Source organism: Sapajus apella, unplaced genomic scaffold (genome assembly GCF_009761245.1).
Source record: "Sapajus apella isolate SASKATOON/1434 unplaced genomic scaffold, GSC_monkey_1.0 scaffold53, whole genome shotgun sequence".
NCBI lineage: Eukaryota > Metazoa > Chordata > Mammalia > Primates > Cebidae > Sapajus > Sapajus apella.
The window spans coordinates 2,116,409-2,141,151 of record NW_022436993.1 but is presented as its reverse complement, the minus strand read 5'-3'; the positions used below and the strand labels follow the sequence as shown (position 1 = coordinate 2,141,151).

Sequence of the window (24,743 nt, the reverse complement as noted above, 5' to 3'; positions counted from 1 at the left end):
GGCTCTGAGTGAGATGTTGGGGCTGGTCATTTCACCTTGCTAAGCCCATTTCCCCATCTGTAAAATTGAGAAGATGGCCACCTTCCTCCCAGGGTGGTGGTGAGGTTTAGCTAAGATCCTATTTAAGGTCTTTGTGTCTTGTGGTGTGCTGTAGGCATTTGAGGTAGCATCATGATTATTTCCATACATCTTGGGAACCGGCAAGGTGAATGGTTTCCACATCTTGATTATAGGACTGGAGTTTGGTGGTCCTCAGAGCCCCTGAAAAAGGCACAGGAAGCATCAAAGGCATAAGAAATTCTTCAGTTCTAGAAGTGTAATGAGATTATGCTGCTCTGAGAGGGGCCTTAGAAGTTAGGCCATTGCCTCAAATTTCAAGAATTCAGTGAAGTGCGGCAGACCCAGAGTTCCTCCTTCCTCCAGATGAAGGGACTGGGAAGTAAGGAAGTCAGTACAGCTGCCCTCGCGTCCCCCTTTAATGTGAATGAAAGGCTTAGGAAGCTTCAAAGATGTTCCCGCGACTGACAAAGCAGACAGACATCCTTACAGCCTCCTCCAGATGCTGGCCGCATGGCTTTGGCTGTACTGAATGTTACTTGAAATAAGTGAGACATTGCCGGGCGCGGTGGCTCACGCCTGTAATCCCAGCACTTTGGGAGGCCGAGGCGGGTGGATCACAAGGTCAAGAAATCGAGACCATCCTGGTCAACATGGTGAAACCCCGTCTCTACTAAAAAATACAAAAAATCAGCCAGGCATGGTGGCGCTTGCCTGTAATCCCATCTACTCAGGAGGCTGAGGCAGGAGAACTGCCTGAACCCAGGAGGCGGAGGTTGCGGTGAGCCGAGATCGCGCCATTGCACTCCAGCCTGGGTAACAAGAGTGAAACTCCGTCTCAAAAAAAAAAAAAAAAAAATAGTGAGACATTAGCTGGTGTTGGGACATCTTGTTAACAGATTTTCGTCTCAGTAGTACTTAATTTGTTATGTAGCAAAGCAGTAACATGTTCATCACTGTGCCATAAAATTAAACATTAGCTCTTTGGTCTAAAATTATAGTAATTTTTGGTCTTTCAGAGATTTTGCCTTTATTCTGTCTTCACATTTACAAAGGTCAATCATGTCCTCCATAGAAATCAGTGATTCCACTGTGATACAGAAACCACGGCCCCTGCTCTTGGTGGGTTTCTGATTGGAGAGGAGAGGTTATCTTTCACTCACTATCTAGCACAGCCATTGGCAGCATGATTCTTACCAGGGGAGGCCGATGTCCTGGGGGGCTGGGCCAGGCTGCTTTGGTGACTTGCTAATGGACAGCAGAGACTGGAGGAATAAGGGTTATGAATGGAGATGTTGGGGTGCTTTGTAGGAACACCTGCCCTCATTATTACAAGGCTTCCATCCTGTCAAACTTTGGAGGCTGAGGGAAGAAGTGAAAGGTATGCCGTACATAGGTCCTTTCTCCCAGTGAGACTTACTTGCCAGCCCAAAATCAAGGAGCATAATACATGTGCCCACATTTAACAAAAATTTATAAAATTGCCGGGCGCGGTGGCTCAAGCCTGTAATCCCAGCACTTTGGGAGGCCGAGGCGGGTGGATCACGAGATCAAAAGATCGAGACCATCCTGGTCAACACGGTGAAACCCCGTCTCTACTAAAAATACAAAAAATTAGCTGGGCATGGTGGCGTGTGCCTGTAATCCCAGCTACTCGGGAGGCTGAGGCAGGAGAATTGCCTGAACCCAGGAGGCGGAGGTTGCGGTGAGCCGAGATTGCGCCATTGCACTCCATCCCAAAAAAAAAAAAATTTATAAAATCTCCTTTCGTACATTAAGGCATGAGTGAGGAACATCTGAGCCGTGTAGATGTTATGCTGGGGATTATAAAAATGAGTCGTTGGCTACCACCTATACAACTGCAAACATTACTTTCCTACATAGTATCTGTCAGTAATCTACAAGAGATTGAAAAATGCTGGGTTTTTAAAAAAAAAAAAAAAAAAAGGAAGAAAGATGACTGTGCCCCAGGCTACAGTTTGTGTGCTTCACTGGGAAATCCCAGTCATGAGGCGCCTACTCACGCTCACCAGACAGCAGTGTTCTCATCTGCTCATAAGGCAGTGAGTTTAAAAGAAGGCACGTTGCAGCCTCAGAAAAGGGAACACAGAGTGAGTCCAAGCAGGAAGTGACTCTGGACAGGACTCATTTCAAAAGTAGACTGTTTCTCTCTTGTGACACATAGGCCAGCAGTTAGCCAAATAAGTATTTGTACATTGTATTCTAATAAAACAGCAAGGTTCAGCTCTGTTGTGGAATACACTGTCAAACAAGAGATTCTTAGCAAGAAATGTGTCAAAAGATTTATGGGACTAAAATTAATTCTGGGTAAAAACAAGTTCCAAAAATAACATAAGAATGTGCAGTTTCTCCACTTACTGTGTTTTTAGTTTACAAAGGATCTGTTCATACATTATCTCTAATCTCACAACTCCTCTTTGTGGTAGATACGATGGTGGCTATCCTACAAATAAGAAACTGATGCTCAAACCTTGCCAAAATTAAACATCTGGTAAATGGCACAGTAGGGAACTGAACAAGTCTAAGACCAGTATTTATTTCTTATATCTTACGTAGTGTTATTACCACTGGTAATGCTGAGAAGTTAGTAGCTATGACACCCAACAGGCCTTCCCACAGAGCAGGTAACTGACTCCAGGCACTGATGATACTCCCAGCATCCTGTGTTATGTCTTCTTTATTGTGAACATACCTACTTAGTGGAGTCGTTCTGAGATGTGTGGAACCCTTTCCCTTTGGTAGATGAGTTTTGTTTGCTGATGAGATAGTCTTTGCACTTTTCCATTTGTGCATACTGGACCAGGACAAGCATTCTGGGGAAACCACCATTCCCTTTTTTAACTTGTCATGGTGGGTTGTTTTGGAGTTTGCTCCACCCAGCACCTGATAGACACCTTTTCTTTGGAATTCCTTTATTTTTAACATCTCTCTTAAGGGGTTTCCTGATAATAGTTGGTTCAGAGGATTTAAGAGAGGTTTGGGGATTTCTGGAGAAGTCCCAGGGATGAAAGGATGACAGTGTCCTTCCATGCACGTATGTGTACATATTTTCTGTAAGAACAAAAACTCCATGTTAATTGGATTTTTTGAAAGCTTCAGAAACAAAATGGAGGTGCTTTCCTTTCTCTGCTGAGACTATATTGCTTTACAAATATCTCTTTAAAAATCTTTCCTTTCTTCTGTTTCTCTTCCTTATTTGATAAGTCACTAGACCTAAATGTCAGGCTGTAGCCACGTTTCCAGATGCCATCGCCAGCCCCTGCACCAGCTGCACAGGCCTTATGCTATCGTGGTGACTCGTTGGTGCCTCGGTTACCCAGGTTTTGTTTGGGTAAAGTCTTTTACGGGTCGCCTTGGCGGTCCAGTTTATGGACGGATTTCACACTTACAACACGATTTATCCACAGGTGGTTTTCCTAATCTTAAAGGCAGCACCTGAGCAAACAGTTTTTATTTCTCACTAAATCTGCAGGCAACTACTCCTCCGGCTGTGTTTCTTTTCTTTTCCACATACACATTAAGGGGCCTCGGGAGTGCCTGGGAAGAGTTTGATATTTGCATATTAAAATTGCACACACGACATGTTTGGAAGGAAGGATGTAGTCACTCGATGCAAATATTTTTTCAAATTTTGCTTTCTCAATGCTTTTTATAGTAAAGGCATCAGAGAAAACCACCCAATCAGCACATCTTCCTACACTTGCTGGTACTGTAGAAAAAGCTTGTACATCATAAACAAGATAATGTCACCAGATGCCTAGGAGAGGATCACATCGGTGTTAATGGTAAAACCTTCTAGATATCCAGTATTGGTATGTGGTATTAAAAAAACAGGCTGTGTGTGGTGGCTCATGCCCATAATCCCAGCACTCTGGGAGGCCCAGGCAAGAGGATCACTTGAGGCCAGGAGTTTGACACCAGCCTAGGCAACATGGCAAGACCCCATGTCTATAAAAAATTTACAAATTAATCAGGTGCATGCCTGTAGTGCCAGCTACTTGGGAGGCCAAGGTGGGAGAATCACTTGAACCTACGAGTTTAAGGCTGCAGTGAGCTATGATTACACCACTGCACTCCAGCCTGGGCGACAGAACGACTCTCAAAAAATAAAACTAAAACCTCTTTGATTTGGCTTTTTTACTAAAAAAGTTTATTGGGACTTCCCTGATTTCTTTCTAGTAGCTTGTTTTCTTCTTAAAAGACCAGTAACTAAAGGAAATTACTGGTTTTCATAAGAACTAACCAGTTGCTGGCTCTATAAATTCTGTAAGGATGTTAGCAGTCTCTACATATTTAGAGCTTTGTTCTGACACATATTTTGGTCCGAAAAGAACATTCTTTCTTCGTCTGCAATCATTTGCCTGAGGCTTTTCTATGTATGCCCTATTTTTTCTTCTAGGATTACTAACACCTTGGTCATGGTTACAAGACAACTTATTTCATCCTTCAGGTTCACTGCCAGGGAAAGCCTGGCAGCTGCTGTTAGCACTGACGTGGCCAAGACCAAACACTGACATCTTAGAGCTCAAGGGCGGGGCCATGGAGATGAGGAGTCTAAGACCCCAGGGACTAAGGAAGTCACTCAGCTGTGGCAGCTGGTGGCCAAACCAAGACTAGAGCTTGGATCTAGGAAGTGAAGTGATTTGGTGTGCTTTGTATTCTGTTGATGGTGACAGTTCTAAATAGTTCCTACGTATTACAGAATATAGACTTTACCTTCAATTTCTTTTTTACCTATTTTTTTTTTCCTGTTCTTGCTGTCAGCTTAATTCAGGCCTTTTTTTTTTTTTTATAACCTACTACAGTAACCTGTTTGTTCCATCTCCATGACTCTTAATTCCATAGTTCTCAACCTTGGCTGCTCATTAAAAATACCAGGGTGGGCAGGAGGCGGTTGAAACTCCTGGTGCCCAGGCTAAACCCCAAGCCAATATAACCAAAATCTCTGGGAACAGGATCTAGGCAACTGTATTTAAACCTCCCCAGGTCAGGTGCACTGGCTCACACCCGTAATCCCAGCACTTTGGGAGACTGAGGTGGGCAGATCACCTGAGGTCAGGAGTTTGAGACCAGCCTGGCCAACATGACAAAACCCTATCTCTACTAAAAATACAAAATTAGCCTGGCATGGTGGCATGCATCTTTAGTCCCAGCTACTAGGGAGGCTGAGGTTGCAGTAAGCTGAGATTGTGCCACTGCACTCCAGCCTGGGTGACAGAGCAAGGCTCCGTCTCAGGAGAAAAGAAAAATCTCCCCAGCTGATCCCAGTATGCAGTCAGTGTTATGCACCACTGCTCAAATCCACTCTACACACTGCTTAAGGCAGAGCTCTGCACATAAAGCTCTCGGCTCAGAAAACTCAGTAGCTTTCAGTTGGCCCTCAATTTAGTACTTAGCGTAGAATGCCCAATTCCCATCCTCATCCTAGGCCAGTGGCTCTCAAAATGTTGGCAGAGATGAGATACCGGTGTCACCTGGGAATCTGTTAGAACTGCATGCCTAGGCCCCAACCCTACTAAATCAGAAACTGAGGGAGGCCCTACAGGCAGTACAGGCATTAGGAATGATACGATCTAAAGTTTAAGAACCATGTTGGGTTTTGTTGTTGTTTTGAGTTGGAGTTTCACTCTTGTCGCCCAGGCTGGAGTACAGTGGAGTACAATGGCGCAATCTCGGCTCACTACAACCTCCACCTCCCGGGTTCAAGTGATTCTCCTGCCTCAACCTCCTGAATAGCTAGGATGACAGGCGCGCACCACCACACCCAGCTAATTTTTTGTATTTTTAATAGAAATGGGGTTTCACCATGTTAGCCAGGCTGGTCTCAAACTCCTGACCTGAGGTGATCCACCTGCCTCGGCCTCCTGACGTCCTGGGATTACAGGAGTGAGCCACCGTGTCCAGCCAGAACCATGTTGCTTTAGATAGGTACTTTATTCCCCCTGCCTCTCTTACTCAGTGTTGGGCTAGGATAAAACATCAGAATAAACAAGGACTAACGTCTCCTCCTGTACACTTACCGCAGTGCCTGGGCATAGACTGGATGTCTCTTAGCTTTTGATGCCACAATTTATTGCTCCCCAACATCATCAAGACATTTAATTACATTTTTGTTGTTTCTTGCTATTTCCTATTGTTACAAACTAGTGTTAGAACACTTGTTTCTCCCCAGAGAAATAAATAAATTTTCTTTTTGGTTAGTTCCCAGAAATGAATGCTATGATCTTGAGACGGTTCAGTTTGCCGGGAGACGTGGACAGAGCGAGACAGTATGTATTACAGGTAAGACTATTTTTAAAAGCAAGGCAGCAGCAGGAACAACATGGCAAAGTCCTTTAATCCAAAAATGTTACATTTAAACTAAAAATTAAATTACAGATACAAGACTGGTCAAATCTTGATATGAAAAAAAAGTGAAGGGAAAAGTCAGTTTTCTGATTTTTTATTAATTTTCATTTCTCTTCTAGACTACTTATGAAAGATTTTAACTGGTCTTGGGTAAGGCTCAGACATTAATGTAAGGTACCTAAGTGATTCTGGTGAACTGTTAGGGTTGAAGCCCAGTAGTGTGGAGCCAGCCTTCCCTGTGTATCCATCCACAGAATCACTGGGCTGCCAGTCACCCAGCTTGGCTCCAGCCTCATTCATGTCCCCATCTGGGCTGCAGCTGGACTGCTGCAAATAGTCGACTCATAATTGGGCTTTCCTAGTCCGTCCTATGTGACTGTTATAAAAGTACTAAAATGATCATTCAAAAAAGTTAAACCAACTTAGGCAAATATACATTTATATAAATGTTTTTCTTCTAAAGGAAGAATGGTTTAACCCTGTTCAGGGGCTAGTGGCTGGTTTCAGATATATTGCCACGTATCTTCAGAGCTTTTCTGTGGAAGCCAGATCCCTTTGCATGACTTGAGTTTTGGTGACTGACTCTTTTGAGAATGAGCCATTTCCAAGTTCACTGTCATTTGCAGCCAGCAGACCTACTGGATGAGATGGAGGGAGCGAACAATTGTTACAAAGCAACTGTGGCATGAGATCTATACTTAGTACAGTACTTGAAAGACTTCCAAGTAATTACCTTTCAGACTTTTAAAAGATTTTAAAAAGCAACCTCCAGCCCCTAAAACGTTATTTTTCTCTTTTAACTGACTGTACTGTTAAGCTTTGTAATTTGCATTACTGCTGTTTTTGGAGAATGGTTTGAAAGTACTGTTAAAAACTATGGGAGCGAGCTATAGCTGATAAAGAAGTCAGTATCCCTGGGAGAGGTTCTGGCTTCAGAAATAACGTATATTATTGAGGGCTGGAGTGAGAAGTGGAACTGAAAAGCAGGAAGTTAATTGTAGCACCGATGGAAAATAGCAGAGTTCCAGCAGTCCCAGCCAGAAATGCATTTAGAGAAAAAAAATCCACGGGAATGTTCTCTAAACATGTTCTCCAAAATTCTAGCTCCCTGTTCACCCACAGAGCTTCTAGTCCCTATTCCCTCATTAAATGTGAATAGACAACTCAAGATGACAAAAGAGTTGACTAAAGCTTGCTAAACAAAAGAATAGGACCAAAATAACAACAAAAAAAACTTAGGAAAAAAAATAAGAGGATCCAAAATGATACCACATTTACAAAACAAGTCAGGATCATACTTTTTAAATGAGTAAGAGCAAGCTCTAAGAAACTGAAAATGACTGTGAGGAACAAACCCCAAAGGGCTGCAGTGTGAAACTGAAAATCTTCCCAAGTGTAAAACAGAAAGAGGGAAAAGTGAAAAGTAAGAGCTAAGAGGACCAGTACCATCATGTAGCAAGTACTTCAGGAAGAAAATAAAAAAGTGTCCTCTCTGCAAGGAAAAGGTGTCAAAACTGGCTCAGTAAAAGGCAAAAATACTGGATGCTAGAAGGCAGTGGAGCAAGGTCTTCCAAATGAGGATGAAACATTTTAAACCTAGGATCCATTAAATCTGAAGGCAAAAGAAAGTCACCACACATCAGGACTAAAACGTTGACTTCCCATGAACACTTTCTGGGTGGGTTATTTGCAGATGTACTTCAGCAAAATGTGTGGAAAACAGAGAAGGCAGGCTTCTGTACAAAAAGGCACAGCAAACTAAAATGTGTCATGTTTTAAGCAACTGGTATAGAAAATCAGAAGTCTTTCAACCACAGTGTTAGGAATATTCTATTCTAAATGACAGAGGGGGCCGGGCGCAGCGGCTTGTGCCTGTAATCGCAGCACCTTGGGAGGCCAAGGTGGATCACTTGAGGTCAGGGGTTTGAGACCAGCCTGGCCAACATGGTGAAACTCCATCTCTACTAAAAAGCCAAGCATTAGCAGAGTGTGGTAGCACATGCCTGTAATCCCAGCTACTTGGGAGGCTGAGGCACAAGAATCCTTTGAACTTAGGAAGCAGAGGTTGCAGTGAGCCAGGATCATGCCACTGCACTCCAGCCTGGGCAAAAGACTCTGTCTCAAAGAAACATATTAAAAAGAAATGACAGAGGGATCATGAGCCATGGAGAAAGAAATAGAATTATAGTACATGACTTGATTCTGCAGTAAATATTTTTACATAGAAATGATACTTTATTAGTATTTGGCTTTTAGAGAGAACCAATATTTTAAAACATGGTTACAGAATAGAATGTGTATCTATAGTGTAACGGTATGGTTACAGGAAGGACAGGAGCACTGGTATACAAGATAAAATCAGAGGTTTGGCTACCTAACAGAAGTATTCAACAAAATAAAGAGAGCAGTGTAATGATCAAATTAGGAGGCACAGTATGGGTGGGCTAAATCCTCATCTGAACAAAAAGGTAACAGATAATTACTAACCTTGTTAAGAAATAAAAACTAGGCTGGGCAATGTGGCTTTATGCCTATAATCCCAGCACTTTGGGAGGTTGAGGAAGGTGGAGATCATGAGGTCAGGAGTTTGAGACCAGCCTGGCCAACATGGCAAAACCCTGTCTCTACTAAAAATACAAAAATTAGCCAGGTGTGGTGGCATGCACCTGTCATCCCAGCTACTTGGGAGCTGAGGCAGGAGAATCGCTTGAACCCAGGAGGTGAAGGTTGCAGTGAGTCAGGATCCCTCCATGCACTCCAGCTTGGGTGAGAGAGAGACCCTGTCTCAAAAGAAAAACTAATTGATAAAGTGAGTGCCTTTGGAAGAACGGAACTTGATTTTCATCATAAACCCTCTGTACTTTCATTTTATGTCTTTGTTCTTTATTTCTTTTTACTTTTTTTCTTACATTTAAAAATTTTGTATAAAGATATTTTGTATGTGTAGAACTTTTAAGAAACTCTAATACTTAAGTAAAAATTAGGGGGAGATGGATGACTATGTAATATTGATGAGCTAGGTGCTTCGCATGCTAATAGAATAAAAATTTGCTTCTATATGAGAAAAAGAAAGCTATGCTAAATGAAGTTAGGACTATGAGTCTGGCAATGAACATTAGAGATGTAGTTTGACTGTTAACTGTAACCCTCAGCTCATCTGATCTCAAAACTGTGTTAATTTATTATAGCAGGAATTCAGTCAGTGACAGGCATCTGTTTTGTTCTGTATCTCGTAGAGTGATGGTGTGCAACAAACAACCTACCTCGCCCAGCAGTACTGCCATAAAGCAATAAGAGAGATCAGTAAACTTCGACCATCCCCAGAAAGAGATGCCCTCATTCAACTTTCAGAAATTGTACTCACAAGAGATAAATGACAGCTCTTCCTGTTCTTTCTGGCAGCTATCTTACCAGACTGTGCCTAAAGAGTTTTATGGAATACACTGTTTGCTTCATGTGCAGATAACCAAAAATCATTTTAAAAGATATCACTTATTGATGGGCAATTTATTTTTTTTTATTGCAAAAGTTTTTCCAGAAAACTTTTTAAATGTAGTTAAACCATCTGAATCTGTCATTCTAGTCCTATAAATTCTAATCGAGGTATCTTGGTTATATGTGGTATTGTTTACACTGTTAATATCCACATGTAAGGCCATTATACAAATAAATGATAAAATTCAATGGTTTGTTTTGATTTACTATAGGAATAAAGGTCAGAAAAATGTGAAGTCTGCATTGAAGTCCACGAGTTATATTTTAACAGTATCCAAAATTTCATATAGGAGAATGGTTTATTATAAAAGACTGTACATAAAATTTAGACAATAGGTTATATACAAATTAAGAGAACAATCCACTTGAAAAGAAGGTAGCTACCTCATCACTAATGACACTGTTTAACAAAGGCAAAATGCACATGAAATAGTCACATTGATTTGATTGCAATAATGTTCTTTAATTTTCCGAAATAAATGTTTTGCACTATTCTTACCATTCACTATGTTGTTAAGTCTGTAACGTCCAGTATATAACGGTAATTTGAATTCCAAACAAATCCTCAATAACACAAACCCACACTTGAGTGTTCTACTTTAATATCCTAGACAATATAGAATTATACACAAGATAGGAAGAGAAAACATCCCTCAACCCTCCCTTAAGAGGAGACAGACACACAAAGTGCATGTGTTGCATTTCGATCACGTCAAAAGACAGTACAAGTCTGTTGGTTAGGTAAATCTGTTCACTGATGAATACATGACCCACCTTCTTTCCCAATTTTAAAATTCTAATGTTGCTAGTGCCAGGTAATGGATTCAACAGTGCCTATTCACAAATCAACTGCATCCACTTTTACAACATGTAAAAGGTACTTTTAATTTCCTTTCATTGAACCAGTGTACAACAGTGCACTGTAAAACTGAAGGACATGGCAATCCTTAAGAATTTTACCTACAGAATGCATACAATTTGACATCTTTTCTTAGCTTCAAAAGATTCTTTAAAAAAGGAACTCAGTAGACTGACTCGTATATACCACTGCAGATTCTGAATCTGCAAAACTCCATCACATTGCTGTTGGGACAGATAAGGCTAAAATTTTTTACCAAGTTAATATATTGAGAAAATAGAACCATAATTCTTCAATAAATCATTATCTTTTATTTTTTTTTTTTTAAAGCAAACCAGTGAAGGAAAGGACAAAAACCTTTGGTTCACTTATGTATTTATGAATGGAAAAAATTTATAATGCAAATTTCACTCATTAAAAAACTTAGGTACAAATTACAACATTACAGATAATTCTCTTTTTGCTTCTTTTTTGTTTCACATGGAGCCCTTGAAGACTCAAGTCATTTTAAGACACCTAAGTACGAGTCCTCCAGGTAAGTATTACACAAATTGGAAGCATCTTGGAATTTTTAAGTATATTTCAATACATAAATTTTTATGCATGCTTTAAACAAACAGTATTTTTTTAAATGAGAGAATCTAACCAAAAAAGTATGACCAGCACCAGCATTTAAATCTTCTGATTGTAATATTAGTCTGACATAGCGTTAGTAACCATGCTGCACTGAAACAGGTAATGGTACAATCTGAACCATGATTCGTTAAATATTATACCCCACTTCCCCAGAATATTTAGGCTGGTCATCAAGTTAAAAATGTGTAAGTACATAAGCATAATCAGTTATGGACAGCTTCTTGTATAAACTGCTATTTAGCAATACACAAGCTGCCTCAAAGATTTATGCTTACAGGTAGACATTCAATTTACCAATAAAACAGCATGTCCTGAAAATATGGGCACATTTTAAAACATATTAAGACAGGTCTGTTAACCATAATAGTCCCACAGTATGACTGAGTAATAAGAATCTACTTTAAAAGCAAAAAAAAAAATTAATCAGTATAGTGCATGATTGATTCAACATAGTTCCCAGGGAACAAACCAGTCACTCGATTGCAGACTCCTTCATACCAGCCATCATCATTCTTCTTTATAACATAAATGATTGCACCCTCCATAAATGACAGCTCATCATCCTTGTCTTTTGTATAATCATATATTGCAACAACTATGGGGAAAAAAAATGAAATATCACATGAGTGCACTATATCCAACATTTACTTGAATTTTAAAACAATGCCAAATATACAGCACAGCAAAACTATTTTTATGAAGATTCTTAATTCTTGTATTTATCAATATGTCAGAGGCCAACCATGTACTTAAATCACTGGCTTAATCTCAGGGCCAAATGACAATCTGATTAGACTGAAGAGGCCAATAGGTTCTGTCAATCTCTTTAAGAGAGCTCTCTGAATTTTGGAATTTATTAGATGTTTCAATTCCTTCAAATATCTACCAAGTGCCTATCATATGCAAAGCACAGCTTTTCAAGATAATTATAAGGCAAAGAAAGCTGCATAGCCATTCAGTAGCAGGTAACAACCCAAGCTATCCAATTTGAAAACACACAGTTACTGGAAGGTAAATCACATCCTACTTATTCAGGGAACCATGCTAATTTGTGGGACTACTCCCAGATTTCTTAAAAAGAATATTTACTTACTCTTAAAGGATTTTAATTAAAGAAGTTTGCAATTCTGTGGTATCTGTGGTTCTTTTCAGTTCAAGATACAGGTTGAGTAACCCTTATCTGGACTGCCTGGGATCAAAACTTTGGATTTGGGAATTTTTTCAGATTTGGAATTTTACATACATATAATGAGATATCTTGGAGGTGGGACCCAAGTCTAAACACAAAACTCATTTTTGTTTCACATACACATAGCCTGAAGGTAATTTTATTCTTCCCCTGGGAACACCAAATCAACTGTGTCATTCGCCTGCATTTTGACCGTGACCCATCACATGAGGTCAGGTGTGGAATTTTCCACTTGCGGCATCATGTTGGCATTCAATAGTTTCAGATTTTGGAGCATTTTAAATTTGGGACTTTCAGATAGGGATGCTCAGCCTATATTCACTTGCTCTGCAAACTTGTAGAAAGAGAAAGCAATCTAAAATGTACAAAATGGCCCATGGACAAATCCAAACCACCGCATTTTGTGAAAATAAAGCTCGATTGCAATAGGGCCACATCTGCTTACTCATGTATTGTCTGTCTGCTTTTACACTACCACAGCAGGACTGAGTAGTTGTGACAGAGACTGTACAGCCAACAAAGTTTAAAATATTTACTATCTGGCTTTGTACCAAAAAAAGTGTGCCCACCCCTAGTTTAAGATTATTATTCCAACTTGGGAAGATACTTTTTCATCCTGCTCTTCTATTAAGTATATTAACCAATATATCATTCCAAATTTGTCAACTTATATAAATATGGTCCCATTTTCATAGTTATATTTCCTTTACCAAATAAGCAAATAGGGGTAAAATCTCGATTCAAGGCCACTCAAGTTTATCATCCTCATAAGTAATAACACCTATTTGAAGGTATATGGGAATCTAAAGTGGAATATTTTAAGACTTTCTTAACAATATGTAAATTATCGGCCTGGTGCGGTGGCTCACAAGGTCAAGAGATCGAGACCACCTGGCCAACATAGTGAAACCCTGTCTCCACTATAGTACAAAAATTAGCTGGGTGCGGGGGTGCGCGCCTGTAGTCCCAGCTACTCGGGAGGCTGAGGCAGGAGAATTGCTTGAACCCAGGAGGTGGAGGTTGCAGTGAGCCGAAATCGCACCACTGCACTCCAGCCGGGTGCCTGGCGACAGTGTGAGACTCTGTCTAAAATATATAAATAAATAAATATATATGTATGTATGTATATGTATATGTATATGTAAATTATCTACTGTTTAAACATATAAGGCCAGTTATGGCTCACACCTGTAATCCCAGCACTTTGGGAGGCGCCAAGGCGGCTGGATCACTTGAGGTCTGGCGTTCAAGACCAGCCTGGCCAACATGGTGAAACTGTATCTCTACTAAAAATACAAAAATGAGCTGGGTGTGGTGGCGGGCACCTGTAATCCCAGCTACTTAAGAGGCTGAGACAGGAGAATCACTTAAACCCAGAAGGTGGAAGTTGCAGCGAGCTGAGATCACACCACTGCACTCTAGCTTGGGAGCCTGGGTGACAGAGCAAGACTCCATCTCAAAAAATAAAAAAAATATATGAAAAGAAAACAAATGGCTGGGTGCAGTGGCTCATGCCTGTAATCCCAGCACTTTGGGAGGCCAAGGCGGGCAGATCACGAGGTCAAGAGATCGAGACCATCCTGGCCAACATGGTGAAACCCCCATCTCTACTGAAAATACAAAAATTAGCTGGGCGTGGTGGCGCGTGCCTGTAGTCCCAGCTACTCGGGAAGCTGAGGCAGAAGAATTGCTTGAACCCGGGAGGCAGAGGTTGCAGTGAGCCGAGATGGCACCACTGCACTCCAGCCTGCCACCTGGTGATGGAGTGAGACTGTCTCTGGACTTTAAGCAAAAAAAAAAAAAGAAAAGAAAAGAAATTTACTTTTGCCACATATCCAAAACTTGGGCAGGAAAGAATGCTGCTGGTCGAAAGAGTTACAGCTACTTGCTTAAAGTCCACTGACCCAATTAAAGCCAATAGAAGGAAATATATTTCAAAGGCAACCAAAAGTCATCAACTAAATCACAAGAATTTTTCAGAACTCTATAGAAATACAGATTTTTAATTGATTCCCACTTCTGCAGAAAGAAATACAGATTTTTAAATAGCACAGAACTGAATGAAAAAAACTCTAAAACAGGGTTTCTTCCCCGTCTATATTTCTTAATAGATTGTTATAGTGAATATTGGATACTCTAGGTAAATTAGACTTTAGAGCAGTTCATAATTTCATAAAATACAGTCCTGGTAATTTGTCTTCTCTTTTATAAAATCGCCTAACTGAAACCTTAATTGAGGCTTTCCTCATGATAGTACCAAGATATTTTTAAAGACAGATGTTCTTCCACTTAACATCCAATTGGGTAATGTCCCAATAAACCCACTGTTTAGTGGAAAATACTGTAAATTTAAAGTACATTTTCAACTTATAACTTATATTTATTTATAACAGGTTTAACCAGACAAAGCACCATCATAAGTTGAGAAGCATACTGAATGCACATCATTTTTGTACCATCATAAAGTTGAAAAACTCCTAAACTGAACCATCATAAATCAGGGAGCATCTGTATTTAGATATGAAAGATTTCTATTTTAATCAATAGAGCTTGAAAGAACTTTAAAAATCTTTACTAATTATATATAACTCCATTTTTGTGCCTTAGCTGTTTCATCTATAAAATGCAGTCCAGCAAGTTAATCTTCAGCTGAACGCATATGTAGTTTGAAAGCAAATCTGCAATTTTAATTTAAAATACAAAGAAAGCATGCCCTTGTACACTGGGAATAATATAAAGCCTAGGAAGTAAGGTTTAAGTCAATCACCTTGGTTGGTAAGGCAGTTTAAAAGGTTGAGAAACATTGGACCAGATGTTCTTTATAGCTCTAAATTTTTATGATTCGGTTATTTTCCTTCACATAAATTCAATGACTGTACCTTACCTTTCTCAATATAATTCTTGGGGGCCCAAGCAGGATCCCCATCTGCATAAGGATCATTATACTGAACTACTGCAGCCTCCTCATCTTCATAATCCACAGGAGGTGGTGGTGGTGGAGGTGGAGAGTCATCAAACATGGGAATGTCATCTGGTGGAGGCGGTGGCGGTGGAGTTGGACTATCAGCAACTAAAAAGATTCACATGATTGATCTGAATCAAAAGTTCATCTAAATGGAAATTTCTAAGTTAACAGAATTTAAGAAAGCTCTAACTTAAGTACAGCATGCACTATAATAAAACATGCAATGATCAGAAATAAAAGCTTGGTGTGTTAAAGTTTATGCTACTCAATCATTTTAAAATAAGAAAATGAGCTTAAAATAAGGGTATCTGGAAGTACTACAAATTAATAAATGCAGGGTGTTAGGAGACAATGCCTCTTTCTGTAAGGATTATAGGAGTAGTTTCTTTATTCCAAGGTTCAGATCAGGACAAATGTTAACAACCAACCTGTGTCACTTTTTGTCATTTGTACTGCAGTAAATGATACGAGTAACATTACATTAATGGTTTGATCACTTTTCTTTGTGCTATTCATGCCCCTGATTTTGGCTTGAAACAGCTTTGATTCCCTAAAAATTAAATCTCCTGTGGACAGATTTTTATTTGTTGATTATTGTTTGTTTCAATAGAGAGAAAAGTAAAGTCGGTGGCATTAGGTCTGCTTCTATGTGTAGATTTTCTACTCTGTTAAATTTTACAAGTTGAAAAAATTTAAAAAGAATTCCCAACGAGTAGAAAAATCTAACTGAACATTTTCAAACATGTTTATATTCATAATCAGTTTTTTAATGTAGAAAGTAAGCTAAAATTCTGCATTACTGCTAGTAAAACATAAGCATGGGATGAGGGAAAGCCTGGATCCTAAAGATTCAATTTTCAAAGAATACATCAACAATTAAGATTTAAACATAAAGTGTTGAAGATGTAATTAAAAAAAAAACAAAAAGGAACTGATATTAAACAAAACAATAAAAATGACTCATACCTCAAACTATAGATGGTCGTGGTCAGTATATATGTGTGTGCTTTACATAGTCAAAGGTGTAAACAGGGAAATGGGAAATGTCAGGCTAGAGCTGTGTTCAGTGAACTAGTATATCAGCTAACAAATGCTCCCAATATTTAAAGAATTCGAAGCTGGAACCCAACTAATGCTTAACTTAAATTTCTGATCCACAAATTTCTTCTAAGAAATTAAATTTCTAAGTTCAAAAGACATATGAAGACGTTTTCATACAAATTGATACAGGAATTATATAATTCCTGCAGGGAGAAATTCAAAATACAAACATACTAAATCAAATGCCAATTTCTGGGGCTACTTATGTGATCAAAGAAATCAGCCATAATCTCAACACTTACTCTATATCCTCCTTGGAATAATGTGCTGAAAATACAACCAAGGGCTCCAGGTTTAAAATATTGGCAGATAATGACCCTATTTCTCTAGCTACTTCGATGCTGTGATTCCTATTTTATCCCCTCTTGAGGATGAAAGGGCTATTAGAAAACAAATCCTGTATGGTAATGCTCACTTTAATAGCTATCAAATGGGTCTACAATTAAATTTTCTGCCTCATTCCTAGATCCATCTTATCTTTGCCCATAACTTCCTCTACAAAACTTTGTAATATTTAGGAGAAGAAAATGGGTATGAACCTCTCCTGACATCAAACAGCCATAGTTCATATCCTTAGTTTGGTTTGATGTGTAAATTATATATGTGGGTAACTTGCATTTACTCTTGATTTATCATACTAGTTTAATGTTTTCATTAAATTGTCGTTATGTCCAACTGTTATAAATCTACATTGCCTTCAAATTATGGCAGAAGTCTTGGTTAATCTAATTCTCTGCATAATCACAAAGAGATGTAAACACACTGCTGACTTTTTTAGAGGCTCATATCTTAAAATGAAACACTTACTAATAGGCTAACTGCTACATGCATTCACGATCACCCACTTTGAGTGCCATAAGAAACTGGGTATTTAAGAGAAGAACAAACAAAATTTGTACTTCATAAAACATTTAAAGTGCTGATACATATTTTATCACCAATCTTCCTAACATACTTTCAAAGCAAACAGAAATCAAATAAAGTTAGGGAATGTGTGGCACAAGGAGAATCGGAGAATCACTGACCCAAGTTTATGTGTTTGGCATAAAGAACTAATATAGTACCAAGAGCCTCTTTAGCAAAGACCATGCATGTCTAGAATAATGCACACTAATACTGGATTTCTATATAAAGAAAGGAGTTACCAAACAGCTAGTCAGTAACCTTTGGACCCACAAAACTGTGTTCATTATGGCTATTTTATTTCCTAATAATTTTTAGTGATGTGGCAGTTCAAAAGTTCACACTGGCTTTGTTTTTAAACTCTGCAGCATTAAGGACCAGCAGTTTACCCGTACTCACTTATTTTTAAAAGCAAGATTCACATCTATCTATCCATCCATCCATCATTTATTTACTTACTTTTGCACTCTATTTATTTATTTTTGCACTCCTAGGCTGGAGTGTAGTAGTGTGATCAAGGCTCACTGAAGCCTTGAAGTCCTGGACTCAAATGACGCCCCAGTCTCAGTCTCCCTGGTAGCTGGAACTACAGGCACATGCCACCATGCCTGGCTAATTCTTTATTTTTTGTACAGACAGGGTCTTGCCATGTTGCCCAGGCTGATTATTCATATCTTTTTAAATGTTTGAACACATTAGGGTTTTCAAACACATATAAATAGTAAGGATGGCTTACACTCAGAAATTTCACCATTACAAAACAACATTTTATAACAAGCCAATTGGATCATACATTTCCTGGAGGAAGGGGCTTTTGTCTTCAACTGCTGGTTTTCTTCCCAGAGCCTAGCACATAACATCGAATACACAAATATTTGACTGGCAGAAGAGAGGGGATGGGGAGAATAACACAACAGGGTCAGCAAACGCTGAAGACTGGAATTGGCTACAATATACTCTCTTGGAGGATAGGCTGGGCAAGTGGGTTATTCATTTGTTCAAACCATTCTGAGATTTATTTTCAAGGTGGTGGTCAAAATGAAGTAAATTAGAAATACACCACATTGCCATCAACAGCTATTCTAGCATATTAGAATTCAGTAATAGTGGTATTTTTTTACTATATATAACATTCACTGTGATCATGCAGTTATCTTGAACATCTTCTGGAATTTCAGAAGTAATCAGACAGTAATATAAACTAGTCTATTATGATTAAAGCCATATATCCAAAATAACTTCCAAAAAAAAAAAAAAATCCCTGAACTTCAAACGAAGATCTAAAAAAGTTAACAAATTTTCATATTCAGAAACAATCTTTGTGGGCCTGCATGTAGCCGAAATGTGAAAAGGATGCTAAATTGCTTATCATTCACCCTGAAATGAATAGCATGAAAGAATTTACTTATTCTTGGCCATTCAATCTTATCCTAACAGTGAACCTTTACACTGGTTCGATATCATTTATGTACAAAAATCTGAGGATACAAAGCTTTCCCTAAAATTTTTTTGTAATTAAGAGGGAAACACCTGCCCCAATTTCATATTAAATTTAATCTCACAGTATACCTATCTATATCTTGATAAATCTATTAGAATAAAAATGTTTTCTAATTCTAATAACTATCAGAAGCTAAAAGTTTCCATACAATTTGAATTTTTGTGTTTGATTATTCTTTCCTTAACAATATGTAAAGATCAGATGTCCTGTTTTAGGATCAGGTAAATACATAAGAAAACTGCAGCTTTGAAATTTATGTGTCAGTAACCATGCACACAAAGAGAAAAAACTGAAGACCGTGCTCTTCAGTTTCAGTAACATATCTGCACCTATTTTCAAGATAAGATTAGCTTCTCAATAAAAGTAAGGAAAATGATGACTCATCATCAGCCATGCATGCTATACGGAGACAGCCTCTACTCTTCGATAGCTCAGTTTTTCCAAACTTACTGTTTTCCTGCACCCTGGCCACGAAGCCTGTGAGAGGTATCTGTGGAGTCAACTGAGGCATAGGGGGAGGGGGTGGAGCAATAGAAACTGGTAGCAACAACACAGTATGGGGGAAGTAAAACAGATAAAGGAAAGAAAAGGAAACAAACAAAAAGCAGAAGTCAGTTACAAGGACCACAAACATAAGTATGCAAAGAACAGTTTGCAAATGAAACAAAACAAAACAAAAAACAAAACAAAAACCTGCAGAACCTTCGAGTACATTTCCCACAAGCAAACCTAAAGGCCAAGTTGTGCTTTGCCAATTAATTAATTTTATAAAAGAACAAATACACTTAATTTAATCCTCATGTTATATTGTTTGGGGAAGATTTAAATTTACCATCACATTTCCTTTAGTAAAATAAAATTTTCAAATTCTAAGGAAAGACTTCTAAAATAGATAACAATGAAATACCTACATAGGTTTCCAGAATATTGTGTCTTTGCCATAACTATAACAGGTTTGTCTAGCTTTAAGATAATGTTGTAAATTAGGACCCAAATAAATAAAACAAATATATAATAGTTATTTCATATATCAATAAAAATATTAATCACAGGTTTCCTTTAAAGACAGTTCTTATTATGTATCTAAATTTACACACAGCTCTCCAGGAAAAACTCTTGTTTGTAAAACAAGGTTGTTATTTTTTTAAGTTGGCAATTTTATTTTTAAAAATATCACTCCTTAATTTACAAGGGAATATATCATGTTAATCATTCAGAGTTTCATAAGCTATCTCAAAAGTGACCTTTTTATCACTGTTCTGAAAAAGGAAACCTGATCTCCAATAAGTTAAAATACGTAATTCTTTGCATTAAAGTAATTTTTAACAACTCATTGGATAGCTTGAAACACATTCACATGTATTTGTGGAGATGACATAATTGACAGGAAATTAATACCAAATGCTCATGTATTAAAAATTATTAATATACACTAGAAGTAAACATTCATATGTTTGTGACTTTGTCTCACTTTAACAAGACAGTAATTGCCAAAGATTGCTCAGAAAAAGTTAGTAGGACTAGATAGCAAAATTTAGTCTATTGGTAGTCACCAAGTAATAACACTAAATTGACAGAGAAAAACAATTTATTGGTTACCAAGGATTAATCAAAAGGTTGTTTCAATTAATCCAACACACAAATTCTGTTGGTAAGCATAAAAATTTGAAAGTAGTTCAGTGTTCAAAGAAGTAACAACAAAGCAATTACGTGTATTAATATTGATTGCATTGCTAAAAATAACATTGAATTCACTGTGAAACCAATCCTATTTAATTCTAATACTCTATAGAACGCTCTTAAATAAAAGGTTAGAGGTTTTGACTTAAAAAACAAAAAACTCTGATAAACCTAAAAAAGTTTTTAGAAACAACCCTTAGTAATTAGCCATGCTGATTAGTATGTAATGAAAATGAAAAGCTAAGCTGGGAAGACACTAATCATTACCACATTTAGACAGAAGGGAAAATATGCACATCAAAACACTAAAAACATTCACATACTACTACTGCTGCAACACCAACAGTAACTCAGATTGAAGGATAATTAATTTGACAAAACATAATAATTTAAAATCTGAGGTCAAATTTGCTTTCCAATATTCAAAAGAATGTAGACATTAAGTAATTAAAGTATCCTGTTTGAAAATAATCCACGCAAGCACTGCTAAAGTAAAACTACAAAACTATGTATTATATTAAAAAGTCACCAAAAATCCTATTTGCAGAATAAATTAAATGACTTGGTGGGGAAAAGAAAAATAATGAACATAAAGATGGGATCTAAAAAATGCAGAACATGAAAAAATAAAGTTGATAAAACAAGTGAAGTGAATTATTAAATAATCTGGAATATTTAGACAGACACTGGCTACCTTTCAATACCAAATTTTAAGTAAAATCCTATTTAGTAAAGTTTAACACTTCTTAGAAGTTTTAATATTTTAGTCTGGAAAAAGCTATATAAATTTTAGGATTACTTGTGAATTTTGATATTTCTGCTAAAGTGGTTTTCAATTCTTAGGAATTTTTGCTATAACATAATTTATCTTTAAAATTTAAAGAAAAAACTAATGAGAACTTCTGGATGGGCGCAGAGGCTCATGCCTATAATCCCAGCACTTTGGGAGGCCAAGGTGGGTGGATCACCTGAGGTTAGGAGTTTGATATCAGCCTGACCAACATGGTAAAACCCTGTCTCTACTAAAAATACAAAAATTAGCTGGGCATAGAGGCAGAAACCTGTAATCCCAGCTACTCAGGAGGATGAGGCAGGAAAATCACTTCAGCTCAGGAGGGGGAGGTTGCAGTGGGCCAAGATCAAGCCATTGCACCCAAGCCTGGGCGACAAGAGCAAAACTCCATCTCAAAAATAAAAAGGAACTTTCCCCTAGCTCTGCTCTAAAATATGTACAAAGGTCATTCATTATAAATAAAAATAACTTAGAGCAATCTCCTATGTAACTATGGAGAATTCACCGAGTATTCAGTGTTTTTATATAAACTAAAATAACATGCAGCTCTAGAAAGAGCCACAAAAGCCATATAGGAAAACTTGCCTCAGTCTGTGCCCAGTAAGAAGAACTTTAAGCTAAAAGCAAATAGTGGACAACAGGTTCATTTCTGATTGTTTTCTTTTTTTCCTTTTTGCTTTGAACATCTTAATACGAAAAGTGATGTTAATGACTACCCTACACTATTCTAACTTCCTAACATTATATGCTAAAACTATTTTCTATTCTTACCAGCTTTTAAACACTGATTGCAATTAGTGCTGAGATGTGCAATTTGAGGTAAACAGAAAGAAATCAAAAGAAATTCCTTCCCACCGTTAGAATTATTCAAAGACAGAGTAATTAAGCAGGCATCACAAACATTTTTAATTGGTTTTGAACTCATTTCTGTATGGGTTAATGACCTTAAAAGTGATAGCCAGCAATTTCATTATATTAATTTAAAGGAAAACTTTCACAATGTTTGTGTCTTTAATTTTACCATTACTAGGCTGTCTCAAACATGCCAATAAATTCAGTTTATTTCAGCAATGTTTTTGTTCTCTAGTTCTACTTATAGTAATAAAAATGACATTAAATTTTAGTATACTCAATATAGATATGTCTTGATAAATTTAGTTAAGTATACTTGATAAGTCTAAATTTTGGAAGAGAAAGTGGTAAGCAATTACTCTTAAAATGGTATGATTCAAGGACTAATATCCTAAAACAAAAATAAACATGAAACAGCATGGTTTTCAATTGTTGTCTATCACTGGCAAGAATAACGGTTTCAAATAATTTCCTTCAAAAGGAGCTCCACTGTTGCTATATGCCTGCAAAGCACAAGCTTACTTGAATTTTGAGAATAAAGTGGACCTCCATTAACATGAGGCTGAGCAGAAAATTGAGCAGTCACAGAGGGAGTTCGTCTGTATCCACCAGAAGATGTCGAAGAAGTAGTGGAGTTGTGTCGAGAAATCTGCCTGGTCATTGTGCCATACTGGGAGCCAGGAGCTGAGCCCGGGGCTGCTGAAAAGCATCAGTCAAAGGCAACCAACAAAGAGACTTGAGCATTGTAATAACCTTAGACAGCAGAACAAAGCGGGAGGGGGCCTCAGTAAGAAATACTTATTACTTTTTCAAGACCAAGGCACAAAATAAAGAGAAAAGTAAAGATAAAAATCAAGTAACTTTATCTCCAAAGTCAAAAACAGAAAAAAAACAGCTGCATGAAAAGCTGCAAAAGTAAGTAACATTCTCAAGCTTTTAAAAAACATAATCCCAAATGGTATTTTGCTATTATATATAAATTTTTGTGCATTTTAGAATACATAGCTTTCATATGTAAACTGTCTTTCCAGTAAAATAAGTACAAAAAGAGAGTGTGAAGAAGAAAGCATCAGTCTTTAAATATGCATATATTCATGTCTGGTTTACAAGCTTGTTTCTTTCTACTGATAAAACTTTCACAATTTTGGTTCACATTATAAGACTCTAGTCAAATCCAAGTTAAACAATAAATTTTCATCTACTATTTTTGAGTTTTTACTCAATTAGGAATTATTAGTATCAATACATATTAAGTAAAATCATTTTTAAGAAAAGTACCTTAAAATTTCTAGTTTTAAATAGCTTTCATGTAATGTCAGACTTGTTGTGTATTTCCAAATTTTTAAGATTAACATACATTTTCCCTACTAAATTTTTATAATTGACACAAGCAGAAAATGTTTTGACTCTATAATATACGGCATTTTAAGGCAGTTTTGTTTAGAAAATCTATTCTCTTTCTCCATTGCTTGGTGGGCTTCTTTTCCATAGTACATCTAGAGCATCTGCTTTTTAAAAAAATAACATGCTCATATATATATATTTTTTTTTTTCATCAGTTAATACTGAAACTGATGAAAATATTATTAATACTTAACATTGTCATCTTTACCAACATTTCAAAAGTTCCATATTTAAACCATTAACAGAGTTAAAAGCCTCTGAAGTTAACTATACTTTCCAAAGTTAACTTCAGGATTATTATTATTTTCCTTGCCCCACCTAAACACCAAACAATCACAGAGTAAGTAAAAAGCCAGCATCCTAGTTTATCTTCATTCGATTTTCTAATCATTATTAGAGGTCACACGAGGTATTAGATAAAGCCATACAGCAGAGGTTGTTCACTAAAAAAAGTGCTGATCTAACATTTTGGAACTCCCAAGTCACAGGCAGTCACTAATTATTTGAATCATTCACATGCTCATTTTCTAAATAGAAACAGTTTTAAAAAGAATCATCTATTCAAAAGCCTTCATGAGTAAGTAATTTTGGACAGCTAGCTTTTCCAGAGAGCCAAGAAGCAAGCCTTTAAGGGCCAGGTGCAGTGGCTCAAGCCTGTAATCCCAGCACTTTGGGAGGCTGAGGCACGCAGATCACCTGAGGTGAGGAGTTGGAGACCACCCTGGCCAACATGGCAAAACCCCTCCTCTGCCAAAAATATAAAAATTACCCAGGCATGGTGGCACGCACCTGTAATCCCAGCTACTCAGGAGGCTGAGACAGGGGAATCACTTTAACCCAGGAGATGGAGGTTGCAGTGAGCCAAGATCACATCACTGCACTCCAGCCTGGATGACAGAACAAGACTCTGTCTCCAAAAAAAAAAAAAAAAAAAAAAGG

General features: G+C 37.6%; 2 protein-coding genes across 19 annotated transcripts in view; one reads left to right on the top strand and one right to left on the bottom strand.

Annotated features, from left to right (window-relative positions):
- The window catches only part of PDSS1 (decaprenyl diphosphate synthase subunit 1), a 29,024-nt gene extending 17,189 nt beyond the window's left edge, over window positions 1-11,835 (top strand). Inside the window, exons 6-7 of the mRNA XM_032243847.1 lie at window positions 6,280-6,360; window positions 9,663-11,835. Coding sequence (XP_032099738.1) covers window positions 6,280-6,360; window positions 9,663-9,803 — 222 coding nt within the window. The 3' untranslated portion in view covers window positions 9,804-11,835. The remainder of the gene's footprint in view (window positions 1-6,279; window positions 6,361-9,662) is intronic.
- ABI1 (abl interactor 1) overlaps window positions 10,202-24,743 on the bottom strand; it is a 123,667-nt gene continuing 109,125 nt past the window's right edge. For 3 of the 18 annotated variants that reach the window (XM_032243827.1, XM_032243830.1, XM_032243835.1), the window contains 4 exons: window positions 22,923-23,099; window positions 19,526-19,612; window positions 15,490-15,675; window positions 10,202-12,011 (listed from right to left, as the gene is read on the bottom strand). In XM_032243827.1, the coding sequence (XP_032099718.1) occupies window positions 11,836-12,011; window positions 15,490-15,675; window positions 19,526-19,612; window positions 22,923-23,099 (626 nt within the window). In that variant the 3' untranslated portion in view covers window positions 10,202-11,835. The remainder of the gene's footprint in view (window positions 12,012-15,489; window positions 15,676-19,525; window positions 19,613-22,922; window positions 23,100-24,743) is intronic. The other 15 variants (XM_032243833.1, XM_032243837.1, XM_032243839.1 and 12 more) reach the window with 8 other exon arrangements.